This window comes from Plasmodium relictum (genome assembly GCF_900005765.1).
Source record: "Plasmodium relictum strain SGS1 genome assembly, chromosome: 3".
Lineage (NCBI taxonomy): Eukaryota > Apicomplexa > Aconoidasida > Haemosporida > Plasmodiidae > Plasmodium > Plasmodium relictum.
Genome location: NC_041681.1, coordinates 82,756 through 101,596, shown reverse-complemented (window position 1 = coordinate 101,596; position 18,841 = coordinate 82,756). Strand labels below are relative to the sequence as shown.

At 15.9% G+C, this 18,841-nt stretch overlaps 3 protein-coding genes across 3 annotated transcripts; all 3 read left to right on the top strand.

Annotated features, from left to right (window-relative positions):
* Nucleotides 1-8,811: 8,811 nt before the first annotated feature.
* PRELSG_0301800 (6-cysteine protein, putative) lies at nucleotides 8,812-9,855 on the top strand (the record flags this gene model as incomplete). The annotated part of the gene is made up of 1 exon (XM_028680003.1): nucleotides 8,812-9,855. One exon carries the CDS (start codon nucleotides 8,812-8,814, stop codon nucleotides 9,853-9,855), a length of 1,044 nt encoding a protein of 347 aa, XP_028531543.1.
* Nucleotides 9,856-12,209: 2,354 nt separating this feature from the next.
* Nucleotides 12,210-13,592, top strand: P52 (6-cysteine protein, putative; the record flags this gene model as incomplete). Its single annotated transcript, XM_028680002.1, has 1 exon — nucleotides 12,210-13,592. The coding sequence occupies one exon, from the start codon at nucleotides 12,210-12,212 to the stop codon at nucleotides 13,590-13,592; it is 1,383 nt and encodes a 460-aa protein (XP_028531542.1).
* Nucleotides 13,593-16,281: 2,689 nt separating this feature from the next.
* On the top strand, nucleotides 16,282-17,190 carry P36 (6-cysteine protein, putative; the record flags this gene model as incomplete). The annotated part of the gene is made up of 1 exon (XM_028680001.1): nucleotides 16,282-17,190. One exon carries the CDS (start codon nucleotides 16,282-16,284, stop codon nucleotides 17,188-17,190), a length of 909 nt encoding a protein of 302 aa, XP_028531541.1.
* Nucleotides 17,191-18,841: the final 1,651 nt, after the last annotated feature.

Genomic DNA, 18,841 nt, shown 5'->3' with positions numbered 1-18,841 from the left:
ATATTTCCTATAAATTTTATTTACTGTTTATGCCTGTGAATAAAATTTTTTAGAAATATTTTAAAAGTCATTAAAAAAATAAAAAATAAAATAAATAAAAATAATATAAATCATTTAATTTAAAATTAAAATAAGTTGTAACTAATGTAGACAATGAATCCTAAAAAGAATATGAATGTTTTTTTTAAAAATATATATATAGAATAATCAATAATAATTTTACTTAACATCATATTAAAATTTAAAACTTAATTTTTAAAATAAATGTAAAAAAGGAATATAAGACTTTTCTTTAATACATAAATAGTAAAGAATATTTGAGAATATAATAATATTATGAATTTAATAAAATAAATAATCTTAATTTCAATAAACTAAATTATTAAAATAATATGAAGCATATTACGCAAACAAATAGCCAATTAAAATAATATATTAAAAAGAAAAATAAAACATCATAATATATATAACATTAATGATATTTTTTTTTTTTTTTGGTAAATCTTTAATCAGAAAATATTCAAACAGTTTTTTTTTTTTATCTAAAAAATAATAAAAAATTAACTTTAAATAGTAATCATAAATTTTTAATAGAAATATATATATATAAAGACTTTTACAACTATGAAATTTATTAAAATTATAGATTCTTTAAGAAAAAAATATATAATGAAATAATTTTTTTATTTATATTAAATTAAAATAATCACTAATAATCGAATTTAATGTAAAAAAAAAAAATAATGATGCAATTTGATACACGAAAAAAACGAATTTCAGAAAAATTTCATGAAATAAATATAAATTATGAGAAGTAAAAAAAATAATTATTAATGTAGCTTTTTTATATTTTAATTTAAAAAGAATTGTCATAAATATAAGACATAAAAATATGTATTTTCTTTTTAAAACATTTTTTTTATTTTACACATATCAATTCTATGTAGTTGTCATCAATGAACAAAATAATTAAAATTGGTATTTTTTTATAAAAATTACGTATTTAATTATATATATATACATATAGAGTTTAAATAAAAAAAATGTATATTATATATAAAAGGTCACACAGTATATTATTATTTTTTTTTTTTTTTTTATATATATATCAATAATAATATATCACTAATTGTAATAACTTCATAATAAATGTAAATTAAAAAATTATCACTATACAATGACAATCTTTTTTCTATAAATAAAAATAAATATAAACACATAAATATATATATACATATATAACTGTTAATTACTTAAAAATCTATTAACTATAAATATTGTATAACTAAAAATATATGAATTATAGTAAGCTTTTTTCTCTATGTAAAAAAAAAAAAATGAATGTAAAATAAATAATTAAACATAAATAATTGAAATATTATATAGTAATAATAATAATAATAATAATAATAATAATAATAATAATAATAGTAAAATAATAATATTAATAATATTAATATTTAACTTAAAATATAAAATTATATTAAAATTTTATAAAAATAAAATGAAAAAGGCTCATGCATAATATATTATTCCTTTATAATTGAAAAAAAAAATTTGTACAAATAAAGGAATTATATACATATATATTTATATAAAAAGAAGGAATTATATTTATATATATGTATATATTAATGTATATAAAATACTATAACATGTTTTTTTAATAAATAATTACATAATAAAAAAAAAAAATGTGATTTTCATAAGAATATAATAGAGTAAATTCACAAAATAGTAGAATAGGAGAGAAAAAAAAATTACATGTTAAATATTATATTACCTTTGTATTTAATACTTCATTTAAAAGATTATTTTAAAAATGTAAATATATATATATATATATAAATTATACTTAAAATAATATATATAACTATATTTATGCAAATAAAATTTAATCATATAATGAGGGTTCACTATTAACTAATTTATATATTTTTAATATATTTAATAATATATATATATATATTTATTTTTATTGTAACATACAGAAAAATAATAAACAAAAAAAAAAAAAATAAATATACGTGTTGTAAACAAAAATGAATCATTTTAAATTCAATATGAAATGAACAAAATACCAATTAATAAATAATATACATGCTTATAATAAATATATATATATAGATATATATATAGATATAGATATATAGATATAGATATATAGATATAGATATATATATAGATAGATATATAAATAGATAAATAGATAGATAATTTAGACATATATTAACAAATAAGGATTTTTCAATAAAAATTTTAAAAGTATAATTAAGAAAGCTATTCATAAATATTCTAAATTCAATAAAAATTTGAGTTTAAAGCAACATTAACAAAACATAATATGAACTTTCTTTATGTTTTTTTACTTTTTATTATCTTTATTTTTAAATGTTTAATATACTTTTTAAATTAAAAATTGTATAGCATCAGAAGAAAAAAAAATCATCAAATAATCAAAAATGAAAATGTGTTTTTAATCATGCACTATTCTTTCTTTTTATTTTTTTGGGTTATTTATGTATATAAAGAATAAAAAATTTCCATTATGTATTTCTTAATTCATCTTATTTTATTTTATTTTTTTTTTTTTTTTAAATTATGTTAATTTTTTTTTAAATTTAAATAGAAAATATACAAATAAAAATGACTTTTATTATAATTAAATATATATATTTTGCTTGATAATAGTTATAACAGTTACAATTATTTCATTTAAGCATATATGAATAATATATTTTCATAAAAAATTCGAAATATCATATTAGTAATAAGTTAATAAATAATGATTAATTAAAAGAAACAATGAAGTCGTTAAATATTAAATATATTAGAAAAAAAAGGTTAACTATGTGTGTATGATATTTAATAAGAAAAAAAATAAAGATATATATATTATAAAAAAAGAAAATAGTAAATGATAAATTGCTGTAACTAAGAATTATTTTAATTTAAAAATATTATAAGAATATTGCTAAAAAAAAAAAAAAGATAATATATATACTATTTAAATAAAAAAGGAAACAAATATGAAAATAATTGTTGTTCTTTAGAAATAACTATATGAACTTTTCGTAAAAAAAAAAAAAAAAAACAAATATTCAAGTTTAATAAAACATATAGAATTAAAAAAAAATAAATTATAAATCGTAATAATAAGAAAAAGGAAATATAATATACTTAATCATAAGTGAAAACTACGAATAATACATGAATGATATAGAGTTAAAAAAGATAATAAAAATATATAAATATAAATACTTTTTTATGTTCATGTCCTTTTTTATTTTTTCGAATTTATATAAATAAAGGTTAAAAAAAATATGCTCTAAGAAAAAAAATAAAAACTTAAACTAAATTAATGCATCATTGTTACGTCTATAGAAACCTTTATAAAGGTTTGGCATAATAAAATGAATTTTTTTTTCTTCATAAAAAAATGATAAAAAAAGAATAAAATATAAGAAATATAGACATAAAGTGGAATGAAACTAATTAAAATGAATAAAATTTAAAAGCAACATAAACATATATCCGATGCTTTTTTAAATTTAATTAAATAGTAAAAAAAAAATATGTAATAAATTATTTATTATTTATATTATTTCTATTTTTTAGTTAAAATTAAAATATAATAATTTATGCATTAATATTTATAAATATATTAAAAATAGGGAAAAATTTACATATTTTGTAGAAGTTAAAAATTAAGAATATATAACTAATATGTATAGCTAACATGTATAACTAATATATATAACTAACATATATAACTAATATATATAATAAAGCATTTTCTATCTGCTTTTATGCTGTTAAAATTTTCTGTTCTTTGAAATAAGTTTCTTTTTTCTTTTGTCTTATATATGTAATGAAAATATATTTTTTTTATGAATGTTAAAATTTTCTGTTCTTTGAAATAAGTTTCTTTTTTCTTTTGTCTTATATATGTAATGAAAATATATTTTTTTTATGAAAAATAAAAATTATATTTTTACTTTATATATATATATATATATAATAAAAATACATTACCATTTTAATAGAAGAATTACATATATAAGAATATGCAAATTTATATTTTATTATATAAAATAAAATGCTTAAATATATGAAATATTAATAAACATACATTAATATATAGTAAAAGTATATATGAAAATATTTAGAATAATTATATTATATATATATTCATGCTAATAAAATTATAAATATAATGGTAGATATGTATTTTCTTTTAAAAGATATTTAAATTTTATGAGGATATTTTATTTTTCTTTGAAAATACTGTTTCAATAAATTATTTTATCAAAAATGCAATTCAAAATTTAAAAATACTGGTTTCATAAAGATATATTAATAATAATTTAATATAGTAAGCTAGAATAACTAATGTTATAATCCTGTCCTTAAGAATTATCAAAATTTTCAGGTATATTACACGCATATATTGGGGCGCTGTGAGTAATAGTGCAACTAAGAAAAAAAAAAAAACATATACATAAAAATAAAAATAATATATTTATTCGTGAATAAATCATACAATTTTTGAAAATCGTTACTATTTTATATTTTATTTTATAAATTATATTGTATATTTATTTTTTGTATGCTATCTGTTACTGTGAATAGTATTTATATAAAATGTATTAATTTATATAATTATTTTTTTTTTATTAAGTTAAAAATATAGAATTTAAAAAAAAAAAAAAAAATTAAAATAAAATGAAAATTGGAATATGATTTTATATGTAATAAAAAAAGATATAAGAAAAAAAAAATTGTTTGTATTAAGCAGATCGATTATTAAATAGTTACAAAAGTTAATGCAAGTAAGGAATTCAATACACTATATTGTGGTTTTCGATTATTAAGTTTTACAAAATATATTCATTTAAAATACAAAATAATAATGCAAAACCAAATGAATATAATGAAATTCATAAATTATAAAAATTTACATAAAAATATATATTATATTTTACAATAATATATATACATATATATTTAATATATTTTTAAATGAATTCGATATATTTAATATTCTACATAATTATGTGTACTTTCTTGTGCACTCTTTTTTTTTTTAAAAGCAATCTTAAAAGAACAATCACTTTTCGAAAATTAATTTGTATATATGTATATATATATGTACATTTATATGTAATTTTAATATAAAAAAAGAATTAAATTTAATATTTTTTTTAAACGAATTAAATTTTTTTAGGATATACAAAAGTATGAGTGTGGAATCGTAGAAAATTAAATGTATATTCCTTTAAATTTTTTTTTTTTTTATAAAATTATTGAATTTCTATAAAAAAAAAAAAAGTTTAATACACAATTATATACATTTAATTATTTTGAATAACGTAAAATTGATTATATTTATATAATATTAAAAAATAAAAAGTATCTATGAACTACTTAAATATTATGTATTATTTTGGATATATAAATATATACAAATATATATTTTTTTATTATTTAAAATATATATTTTATTTAATTATGGATTAATAATTATAATACTAATTTATATATATAATGCTAAATAAAACAAAAAAAAATTTGCATTTGCTTAAAAAAAAAAATATACATATAATACAACATGCAAAAATAAACATATTTTGTAAATTTATGAATCATTTGATATAATTTTTTTAATTATTTAAACATTTTCAAAATCTTAACGACTTTAACTTTTTTTTTTTCATTCTTTTATATTTAATGAAATTTGATCAGTGTAACTATTATATATATCGAAATTTCAATGTTAATAAATCATTATATTACTTTTCACTTAATACATTAATTAAAAAATAATCATACGTAATATTATTTTTCATGTTATCATATATTTTTGCTCAATTTTATCTCAACAATTTTAATCAAATGAAATTCCATGATAAATAAAAGGAACTAAATGTATTTAATAGAAGTTAAGGAACTGTTACAGAATAATAAAAGATTTTACTGCTTTTTTTTTTTCTTTTTATATTTTCTTATTGATTAAAAGCCCATATAATGAATTAATATGCATATGAAATATTTAAAAGAAAAAGAAACTTATTTCCTTTTCGCATAAAATATATCTATGAAAAAAAGAAAAGGTACCTTAGTAAATATAAATTACTAAAAAGAAAAAAAGAAAAATAATTTAATCAATTTTTCTCTTTTTTTTTTTATATAGAATCTTATTAATAATATATTATTGTGGATAGTTTTACCTAACCAATCTTATATATTATTCTTACAAGAAAAGTATTAAAAATCTTAATGGGATAATTTCTTGTCATTTTTGTTTAGATGTATCTTTTTTTTTTAAATATATATATATATATTTATTGTTTTATATGATATTAATATATTATAATTTCGCGTATATCCAAGGTATTATAACATGCATATTATCTCATTTGAATAATTTATTTTTCACACGTCACTAAACCTATTTTATAAATATTCTTGCCACTTATTAATCTAAAATGATAAAAATTCTAATATAAGAAAAAGAAAAAAGTAAATAAATAGATTAAAAATGGAAAATAATATAATATATTTTTTGGTATTTTATTATTATTTACGCGATCAAATGTATTTTAAAAAAGGAAAATGTACTTTTTATTATATTAAGAATAAATATATTCATAATAAGGTAAATTAGGATTATTAGATGATAATTTAAAAATATTTTTCATTTAAATAAGCCATATACAGATGGGCTTACATAAGTATTCTTTTATTAATATTTAAATTTTACTAAAATTGGAAGAAGTATATTATAAAAAAAAAAAAAATATGCATATAGAAAAATATGCAAGCAAAATGTTAAGGAATATAGTTATGTAGATAAAGAAAAAAAAAAAGATAAAGATGAAATAAAAAATGTATTTCTTATTGTCTTTTCATAAAATTATTTATAAGGGTTTTTTTTTACGATGTTTTCAATTTAAATGAATATTTTATTCATTTTGATTGATTTGTTTTAATTTTTAATCATTAGTTTCTATATATATATATTAAAAGGTAAAAAGAAAACTACTGTACAAATAGAAAATTGGAAAAAAATTGTAGTAAAATTGTTAGTTTTGGGGCTATAATAATTTTTACATAATAATACAACTATGAATTTAAATCAAAATATTATCATTTATTAATAAAATAATTAAGATATAATATAAGCTTATTTTTACATTTTTAGATATTTATACTGCTTAATTATAGAAATAATATATATATATTATATATATATATATAATGTTTATATACCCATAAATAATACATATTAAAATTGATAGCATTTAATAAGTTTATTTTTCGAATAAATAAATATTATTTTTAGAATAATTAGTATTCTTAATTTTTCTATTACTTTTGGATTGTATTATTATTGTTTAAACAAAGAATATCTTTTTTTTTTTCTTATAGTTTTATCGTATATATGTTTACTAGTACTTTTCTCTTAAGCCGAATTAATAGATTTATAAAAAAGCTATATTTGAAAACTATTTTATACCTTTAATTATAAAAAGAGAAAGTGAAAATAAATTTTAAATAAAATTTAATAATTAATATTTTAACTTATGTAATTTTACCTTTTATTTTTGTTAATGAAGGAATTTATCTTACTTTTAAAAGTAATAAATTGTTTTAAAATAAAAGAAAATGGAAATTTTTCTTATAATAAATTGTACATAATATATATTTAAAAAATTATGTTTTTTTCTTATTTTTATTGATTTTATTAAGTTTTTTTTTTTTTTTTTTTTATTCTCTTTTTAAATAAACATGTCTAAATGACATATTTTAAATAAATTATATTTTATATTAAAAAAAAGATTTACTAAATCATATTTTGACATGCATGCAATTTTTGATTTCGTCTCTATACGATATATGAGAAGTATGATTTTTCCACACAAGGAAAAAAAGTGATTTATTTTCAAGATATTTACATAACAAAAGATATTCATATTTTGAAGATAAATATATTTATATTTTAGTCACTTTAAGTAGTTAACTTCAAAAAACAATTTATTTAAAAATTATTTTTTTTTTTAATGGTATAAACTTATTTAAAAAATACCACATATGTAAATTTTGAGGTTAATAACAGCAACTAATCTGCGTATTTAAGTTTAGAGATATATTTTTCTTTTTATTTTTTTATTATATATATTTATGACAAAAAAAAATCTTAATTTTTATGTATTTGAATTCTTTACTTCTTCTTAGTTTATTCCTAATCCTTTTTTGAACACACATAAAGGATTTTATTTTTCGGAAAAAAAATTTTAGTAAAAATTACGTTATAATAAATATATTTTGACAATTTTTTGTTTAAAACGTTTATATACATATATATATATGTTTTTGATTATATATTTTTATTGGAACATTAAATAACTGTTTTTATTTTTTTTTAATGTATTGCTTACATATAAGTGTGCTAAATTTTATATTTGCAAATAATTCTCCATACTTAAATTCATTGTATAAAATATATAATTATTTTAATTTTTTTTTTTTTTTATTTATCATTATGATTTGTTTTAAGACAAAATATTTATATTATTTCAAATTTGATTTAAGTTATTTCCCTTTTTCTTAATAAAAACTTATCAATTAATGTGCACATAAATATTTCATTGCATTACTTTTAATAAATCAGTAAAATTAAATTACATTCTTTAAAATAGGAAATATGCATATTTACTATGTGTCTTAATATAAAATAGCTATTTAACTATGTATAACATTTGTTTTTTTGTTGTAAAAAGTTATTTTTTTGTTCATTCAACATTTTTAATGATTATTATTCTGTATTTAATAATTGTATTAGAATTTAAAAAAAATGTATTTTGTTTTATGGAAAAAGGTGATTTAACGCTTTGTGTTTCAGAATATATCAATGAAAAAAAATGTAACATAAATATTGAATTTGGTAAACGTATAAATTTTTATTGTCCAACTGATGTTTTAAAATATAATGAGAATGTATATTTTAATAATTTTAAGATAAATAATGATAATGTATGTTTTAATAACGTTATGGTAGATAGCGATAAAAAAAAAGCAAAAAAATTGGAAGAATTGTTACCTAATATTGTTTCATATGAAGGTAGTTCATTACATTTATATTCTTTCTATATGCTTCATAACATATATGAAGACATAATTTTTTCTTGTTATTGTGTTGATAGAGATAAAAAAAAAGTATTTAAATTAGATATTAAAGTTTCTAAAAACACAAAAGATGTGAAAAGTTGTAATTTTTATTATTCAGAAAATATTAAGAAAAATGAAAATTCTTCAGAGGTAAATTTATATTTAAAGGATAATAGTAGTTGCACTATTAATGCTCGTGCAAATGATATAATTTTCTTTCAATGCTCTAGTGATGAAAATAGTAATTTTATTATTTCACCATTATTTTGTTTTCATATAGTTTTAAATGAAAATAATGAAGAAACTAATATTTACGGTTTGATTAATGGGGTAAAGGTAATTCCAGAATCCTTTTTTTATTATAATAATAACAGAAAAAAATTGTTATCTTATTTACTATTACCATCTTTTATACAAGAAACATCAATAATCAAATGCTCTTGTACAATTGTTAATTACTATTCATCCAATTTTTATTCAGGTACTCTTTTTTTAAACTTAGAAAAAAATTCTAGTTTATTTACTTATAGTATATATAATAAAGGAAAAAATGAAAAGGAAATAACTAAAAAAGTACTAAACAATAATAATGTAAGTGATGAAGATGAAGGAAGTGCTGCATTAGAATACTTTTCCATTTTATTTATTATTTTAATTTACACATATATATATTGCATTTTATAATTAATATATAAATATAAATATATATATATATACATCTTATTTTTGTGTTAATATTTTAAATTAATCTAAAAAGTGAAGTATTTTTTTTTAATTTTTTAAATTAGTATTTTTTCATATAAAAATTTTAAATTTATCATCTTATTTGAAAAAAAAAAAAAGAAGCATATCATTGAAATATATGTATTTTTTTATTTTCTTCTTAAATCCACAATGTATTTAATTTTTGAATGATTTTTTTAATTTGACATTTTATTTTTTTGTATATTCTCTTTACATTTTTTTAGATTATATTATTTTATTTTTTGTAATTATTTGCTAATTTATTGATTCCATACTTATTATTTTTATTTTTGTTTTTTTTGCTGTAAGTTTTCAATTTTGAACATTATATATATATACTTTATTGTAATAAAGTACAAGAAAGTGTTATTAATAAGATTAAATAATTTATCTCCTTATCTATGTGTAGTATAAGTCATTTTTTTTTTAGTTTATTGAAATATGTTTCTTATAATTCATATATAAAAAAATATTTTTATAATATAATATATAAAAACTAATTTTAAAAAATTACATTATATAAATATTTTTGATAATTTAATTAATATTTAATTTTAAAATATTATGTTTTAATAAAATCACTTATAATGGGGAAAGAAAAGAAAATATTGTGTAATTTACAATTTAGATATAAATAATTGCCTTTTCATCAGTGAATTTTAAAAGTTGAAATAAGAGCAATAATAAACCAAGAATTTTTTTTATTTATTTCTCCCCCGAACGATTTATTTATTAACTATTTATGAAAATAATAGAAGAGAATTAAAAGAGAAAGAATAATATCTATTTAAAATTAAATTCTTGGATAATCAAAAAATCAAAATAAAGGAAGACCTAATTTTGAAAATTTCAACTTGAATACTTTAAAATGTTAAAATTTATATAATAAAATTAGCACAATTTTTTTTTTCTCCAATATAAGTTTATTATTTTTTTTTTTTATAACAATTTCATCAATAAAGTGTGAGATTTTTCAAAAAAAAAATAGTAAGAAATGTTAATATTTACAAACCCCCTCTTAATAATGGTATTAAGAAAAGTAGCTATTTTGATATTTTAAGTTTAAAAAAAAAAAAAAAATTATAAAAACTTTAATATTAATTAAAAATACAGTACAAATTATTTTTTTTTATTTATGATCATTTCTAATATTATAAAAGAAAAAAAATGATCTTTACATCTAATTTATTTATAACAAATTGAAAAGAACTTTTTTTTTTTGAGTATTATTTTGTGCATGCCATCTGACATTTATTATAAAAAAACATAAAAAAAGGGTTATTATACTATCTTGAGTATAAATATATGTCTATACGATTACATAGTAGTGCATTTAAAAAAATGAAAGTTTTATACATATTTTTCTTTATATTATTATTTCATCTTTTAAATATGTCAATATATATATATATATATATATATTTATATTAGAAAATTCACTTATATATTTTGAATTAATTTAACAAGATATACAATTAATTTGTAAAATTATATAAGTATATAAACATATATATGTATTTTTATATAATTTTCGTTGTTTAAAAGTAGAATTTTAATTTCTCCATGAAACAAAATATGTAGCACATTTTGATTTTAAAGTAACATAATTTTTTTTTTGTATATTATTTATTCAAATTTGATTTTATATCTATAAAAAATGATGTAAAATATTTTAAAATGAAATAATTTCATTTTATTTGAAAATTTATTTTTTAGTTCTTTTTTTTCCAGTAATTTTACTTTAATATAAATATAAAAAATAATTTTATTAATGTTTTTTTATTTTTTTTTTTTGTTATTTTGTTTTTGTTTCAGTTTATATTTTCATTTTTATTTCTATTACTACTGTAATACATGTTTCTATTTTTTTTTTTATATTCTCTTATGTTTTTCTTAAAGTCAAAACTTTAACATTTCTATTAGAAAGTTTAATTAAAATTGAATTAATAATAAGATTCATTTTTTCGTTGTTTTGTTTTTTAATTACTTTACTTGAGTATAATTAAAATAATATACTTATTTTTTTGTATTTTTGTCATTTTGTTTTTGTTCTTATTTTTATTTTTGTTTTTGTTTTTGTTTTTATTTTTTTGTTTTTGTTTTTGTTTTTGTTTTTGTTTTTGTTTTTGTTTTTGTTTTTGTTTTTGTTTTTGTTTTTGTTTTTCTTTCTTTTTCTTTTTCTCTTTCTCTTCCTCACCTGTTTTCATACTATATTTCTTTTGGTGTCTTTATTTCTATTTAAAATATTTTATTTTATTTTTTTTTTTGTTATGCCTTGTAACTTTCAATAAAATATGAAATATAAAAAGGCTATATTATATTATTTTGTTTATACTATTTACAATTACGTGGTTTATAGTAATAGAATAAAACCAGTACAAACTATAGGAAATGTAAAATTTTGTATTGTAAATACGAAATCAGATGATGTTGAAGAATGTATATTAGAAAATGAATTTGGTAAATTACTAGTATTTATTTGCAAAGTAGATGATTCTAATAGTTTGATGGCTCTCTCAAAACCTGCTGATTGTGCAATCAAAACGTATGTAAATCAAAATAATCCAAATGAAAACTCACCAGAAACTAATACATACGACGTTTTTCAAAATTTATTTGGAACTAATAATTCTGCTTTGAGAGCATCTTTTGCCTTTTATGGCGCTCTTTATTCTAATAAAGATATTGAGTTTAGCTGTTTATGCTATGGAAATAAAAAAACTAAGGTAAAACATATAATGAGAATTAATTTTAGAAAAACAAACAAAAAAATTAAAGGATGCGATTTTGGAGATAATATAAAATCGAGAAGAGATTTTGCAAATAACAGATCATTAAATGAAAGCTCTTCTTGTATTATTCATGCTTACCCTGGTGATATAGTTGGAATAAATTGTTTTAAAAAAGATAATAATGATAATTATAATGATAACTTACATTTGATACCAAATAAATGTTTTCATAATGTTTTTTATGGTTATGACTTAGTATTAAGTTCAAAAAATCTAATACCAAATTCTAGAGTTATACCTGATCCTTCGAAAGATGTATCATTAACAAAAATGCATTCTTTTTTTTCTTATATAATTTTACCAGATAATTTACAGGAAAATTTAAAAATAGGTTGTGCCTGTAAAAGAAATGAATATGCGGGTACTATGATTATTTTCATTAAAACAAAAAAAAAGTTGTTAGATGATGATGTTGACAAAAGAAAAAATAATGCTGAAGAAAATAACGAACAAAATGAAAATGAGGGAAGTGAGCAAGTTGAGCCAATTGAGCAAATTGAACAAATTAAGAAAATTGGGAAAATTAAACAAATTGGACAAATTAACAAAAATATTCAAAATGATCAAAATGATCAAAATGATCAAAATGATCAAAGTGATCAACATGATCAAAATGAATCAAATTTACAAGATAAACATAATTTAGATTATTCTGATGATATTTATAACTATATTAATAATAATGTTTCTCGTAATGATGGCCATAAAACTATTGAAAATTTATTTAAAAATAATAATATTGATGTAAATGGTTTTAATGATAAATTAAATATTGAAAATAGAAGTAAAAGGACTTTCTGGCAAAATTTATTTGGATTATCTTCTTCATATTATATATCACTTAATTATCTACTATTTATATTCTTACTTATTCATATATATTAAAAATTATAACCTTTTTTTTTTTTTTTTACATGCGTGTATATTTATAAATATATTACCATATACATTTTTTTTTTTTTCGATTCTTATCATTTGAAATAATTTATTTTTATTTTTTATCTTTCTTTTTAAAATATATTAGCATCATTATATTTCTTTTTTTTATTATTTTCAAAATACAATAATGTATATCCACTTTTATAAACACATTAATTATTATTTAAACATTTGTTTTTTCTAATATATTTTTACAGTTTTATGTTTCTAATATTGTATATAATTAATAATTCAAAAATGGTATAATCGTTTTTTTATTTTTGATGTATCTATTTATCCATTGTTAATAATATATATATAATGTTTTATATAGAAATGAACTAAAAATATAATTAAAAAGTGAAGTAAAATTTTTTTTTTATATTTTAAAGTTTTTAATAAGATATATAATTTGTTTTTTGTATTGAATTCGTAAACTTTTGTAATAACTTTAATTTTATTATATTTTATAAAATTATATGTTTTTCTTTTTTTTTTAATTTAAATTTCATTTTTAGCAATAAATTGAATATTTCGATAAACTTAAAATAGCATAAAGAAATGAAAGCTTCTTATGCTTTATTAAATAAAAATAATAATAAAAATATTTAATGAAGAAATGCATGTTTACATTTTTAGATCCTGCAATAAGTAATAATTCGTCTTTTACTTCTTTTTATTATGTTTCATAAGGTGTAATTCTTTTATGAAAATAATAAGATGAAAACAAATTAAAAAAATATTTTAGATATATTCTATTTCTTCTTTTTTTTTTAATCTAAAGGTTAAAACTTTATTCATAGTTATATACAGGCATAATTGCATTAGTTAATATATTTCTATACTTTTATGTATATTTATTTTCTTTTATTTTAAATAATTTACTTTTGTGAAATTAACAAAAAGATTTTTTATGGAATTATTATACTTGCCAAAACTATAAAGATATAAGAAGAAAAAAAAATTTTTTTTTCTAAAGAATAATTAAAAATAAAAGTGAACTATAACAAATTTATTACTTGTCCTTTCAGCTACTTTGCTAGAGTTTTCAACAAATAAATTAATAATGGGAATGCATATAAATATCTACTAATTTTAATAACTTTTTTATTAATTCTCTTATGTAAAAGTCTAATTTAAAGTTAACTAAATGTTTAATCATATTTAAATGTATAAGTATTCACGCGTAAATCATACATATAACTTATAATAAAAACCTTATGTAAACACGAACACAATATACTTAATGAACTATTTTCTCTTCTAAAATTTCATTAAATAATCGGATATTCCTATTTATTTTATGAATATTTCTTCTTTTCTTTGATATTTTCCCCTCTTTGGTTATTTAACTTTTCACATTGTATATTATTTCCTATAAAATATATACTTATATAAAAATTTATAATAAATATTTTTATAAAAATTATAAAAATAATTATGTAAAAAAAAAATAAATATATATAGAGAAAAAAAAAAATTATTTCCAATTCCTTACATTCTAAAAAGCTTTAAAACAATATATCTTTTATGAATTTTTAATTTTCATTCGTTTAAAACATCTCGATGAATATGTAACTTTGCTCAACTTACATAGAGATTAACACATACTTTTATTAATTAATAACATAAAAAAAAGTAAAAGTTAATTTTTTATATATAAAAAAAAAAAAAAAAGAAATACTTATTAATAATGTGTATATATATATTTTATGGTACTTTAAATATGTAGTTATATACTTAAATTTTTTTTTTTTTTATGATCATTTTTACTGATATTACTACTAATTATGATTTGTTATAGAAACAAATCATATTCTTTGTTAAAATACAATATTATATCATTTTTCATGCACAAAAATTGATGATTTTTTGATTTTTTTGGACCGCTATAAATATAAAAAGATATTTAGAAAACGAAAAAAAACTAAGAAAATAATATTTTGAGTTAAATACTCACCTAAGATTAGTTCTACTTATAGTTGCATGTTAAAAAAAAAAAATTATTTTTTATTAATTTTCATTTATATATATATATATTTATTATACTTATGTTATTTTTAAAAGAATAAAAGAAAAAAAAAAAGAGAAATAATAAAATATTATTTTAACTAAATTATGTAAAAGATAGATTAAAATAAAGAATATAACGTAATACCTTTATTTTTTTAGAAAAATTTTGAATCGTTTTGTATTTCTGAAGTGTTGTGTAATAGTGAAATTCTTTTACATTTAAAAAAATAAAAATAAAAAAAAATTAAAAAAAAAAAGACAAGGATATATATATACGGATAAATAACATAAATTAATAGTTGCATTTTATTTTGTAAAACATAATCATATGAAAATTTTCCGTGTTTTTTGTTAGTAACAATATATATATATATATGTATAAATATACATTTTAATAAATAAATTTTTTATTTATTATTTTTATTTCACTTCTTGATTTTTATAAAATGCATTTTAAATAATAAAATTGATATATATATATATATAATACAACATTAACTATCATTGGCATTATTCTATTGAATAAGTAATATAAAATATTAGTAGCTCCCTTTCATTACCAATACATTTGTATTTATTTTATTCTATTTTATCTTTTTATTTAAACTTTTCCTTTTTCTTTTCTTTTTTTTTTTTTTTAAAGATGAAAAATTCATATTATTCATTATTAGTTATATATATATATTTTTTTTCTTATTACACTATATATATGCTTGATGTAAAAGAATTAAAAATTGGAGATTACTACATTTGCAATTTAAAAGATTATCCAACTGGAAATTGTGAGGTTAATTACGATTACAATAAAGCTATAAAATTGTTATGCCCTATAAATAGAGCAAATAATGATTACAACTCAAGTTACTGTTTTAAGTATTTAGGAATAAAAGATAAACTTATTATTAATAATAAAGAAGAAGAGATACACCAAACATTACCAGGAATAATATTAGAGAATATAATTAAATTTAATAGAAATCATTTAGGCATATATGCTCCTTTTTATGTGAAAGAAGATGTAGCTATTGTATGTACATGTGATCAATCAAATAAAGAAGGTATAACACCATATATTAAAATAGTTCTTAAAACTAAAAAAAGTTATAATAGTAATGAAGATTATATTAAAGGATGCGACTACGGTAATAATAAAGGAAAACAACAATTTTTAACAAAGACCATGTCTCAAAGAGAAAGTTTTATTTGTGAAATAGACGCTACTGGAGGAGATGTAGTTGGGATTAACTGCAATAATTATAATGATAAGAACTTTAAAGGTATACAGATATTGCCTCCTACTTGTTTTGGTACAGTATCATTTTCAGTATCCTCATTGAATTTAGTAACAATGAATATAAATAACTTAATACCTGATGCAAAATATTACCCTGAGTTTTCATCTTTTGATAAAGACAAAAACTTTCAAAAATTTTCTACAACTTCTTACCTATGGATACCTGAAAATGTTCATTATGATGTAACATTTTTATGTTATTGCAAATATTCATATGGTGTTGGAGTTGCTATTTACAACATTAAAAAAAATCAATAAGATATTTAAAAAAAAAATAAAATAAAATAAATAAGTACTCTCTTATAAAATTTTGGAATTATGATAAGGAGATTATAAAAAATATTTTCTTATTTCTTTTTGAAATTCTTTTTTTCTAAAAAAAAAAATATTCTGATTTTTATTACATAAAAATATTTAATTAAATAGATTTTACATCTTTTAACTTCTAGTTGAAACGTTCATTTTAGAACTTTTTTTTTATTTATTTTTTTTTAAATTTAAAATAAGCTAAAATTTTTATAAATTTATATAGTAAAATTTTAAGAACATTTTAAAGAAAATACATTTTATTTCCATATTTATTTTTTTTTTTTTCTTTTTAAAATAAATACATATATAATTATATATCTTTAAATATGTTTTAAATAAAAATTTAATAATGATACATATCTATAAATGTATATTTTTTATTTCTTTTTAAGAAGACGTGATAAAAATAAAATTAATTAATATCAAAGAAAATTTTTTTTTAAAATTATTTATTTGTTCTAAGATATTTTGGGCATTACAACTTTATTATACATTTATACAATAGAGCAAGTTGATTTAATGGAATTTTAAAATTTATTCAAAAAAAAAAATAAAAAAAAATAAAAAAATAAAAATATTTATGATAGATTCTTAATGTAAAATAATATTGTACAAGGAATAATAGAAAGTTTTATATAGTACTTCCAGATTAAAGTAATTTATAAAAATTATATATTAAATTGACTAAATAAATAAATATATATATATAAACAAAAACATAAGATAATCATAGAAATTAATCTCAGTAGTAAATATATTGTAAATATATTTAATATTAATTATAAATAATTTGAAATTAACAATATAAAAAATAATATACACGAAATAAAGTTAAAATTTTATTTTTTGTTTTTTACTTTTTTTTTTTTAATAACAAATTTATTACCCAGAAATAAAATAGACAATTACATAAAGTGCTTATACTACAAATTAATATATTATTATATATAATTTTTCCATGATATTTTATTCAATTGTTTTATTTTTTTTTTTTTTTTACAACATATTTTAAATTAATTTCTAAAATATATTTCATTTATATGTTAATTGAATTATACTATTAAATATCATACATATATGTATTTAATTTTATTAAAGAATCTTTTATCTTATAATATTTTGAAAGTATAATATATGTATATATATATATATATATATATTATTTTATATGTGTTTATTTCAATTTTAATAATTTTTACTTTTATTCTTTTTGATAATTTTAAATATAATTATTTTCATTTTATTTTATTAATTATTTTACACTAGAAAAATTCATTTAATTATAATTTTTAACAAAATTACTCTAAGGATTTTTATAGATTATCTTATATTTTTGACAACTTTAATTTATATTTTTTTTTTTTTTTGAATAAATTATAATTATTAAATAATAAAACATACGATAGTGTAAAAAGAAAAAAAATAAATAATGTTCAGGATAATTAAATTAATGCTTACGTATTATTTTTAGAGAAATAATTTAAATATTCTTAAGATTTAACTGATTTTAGCTTTGTTCTTTTTTTTTTTTTATTTCCAAATATATTTCAACTTTATTCTCTCTTTTTTTTTTTTCTGATTTAAACATGTTGTAATTAAT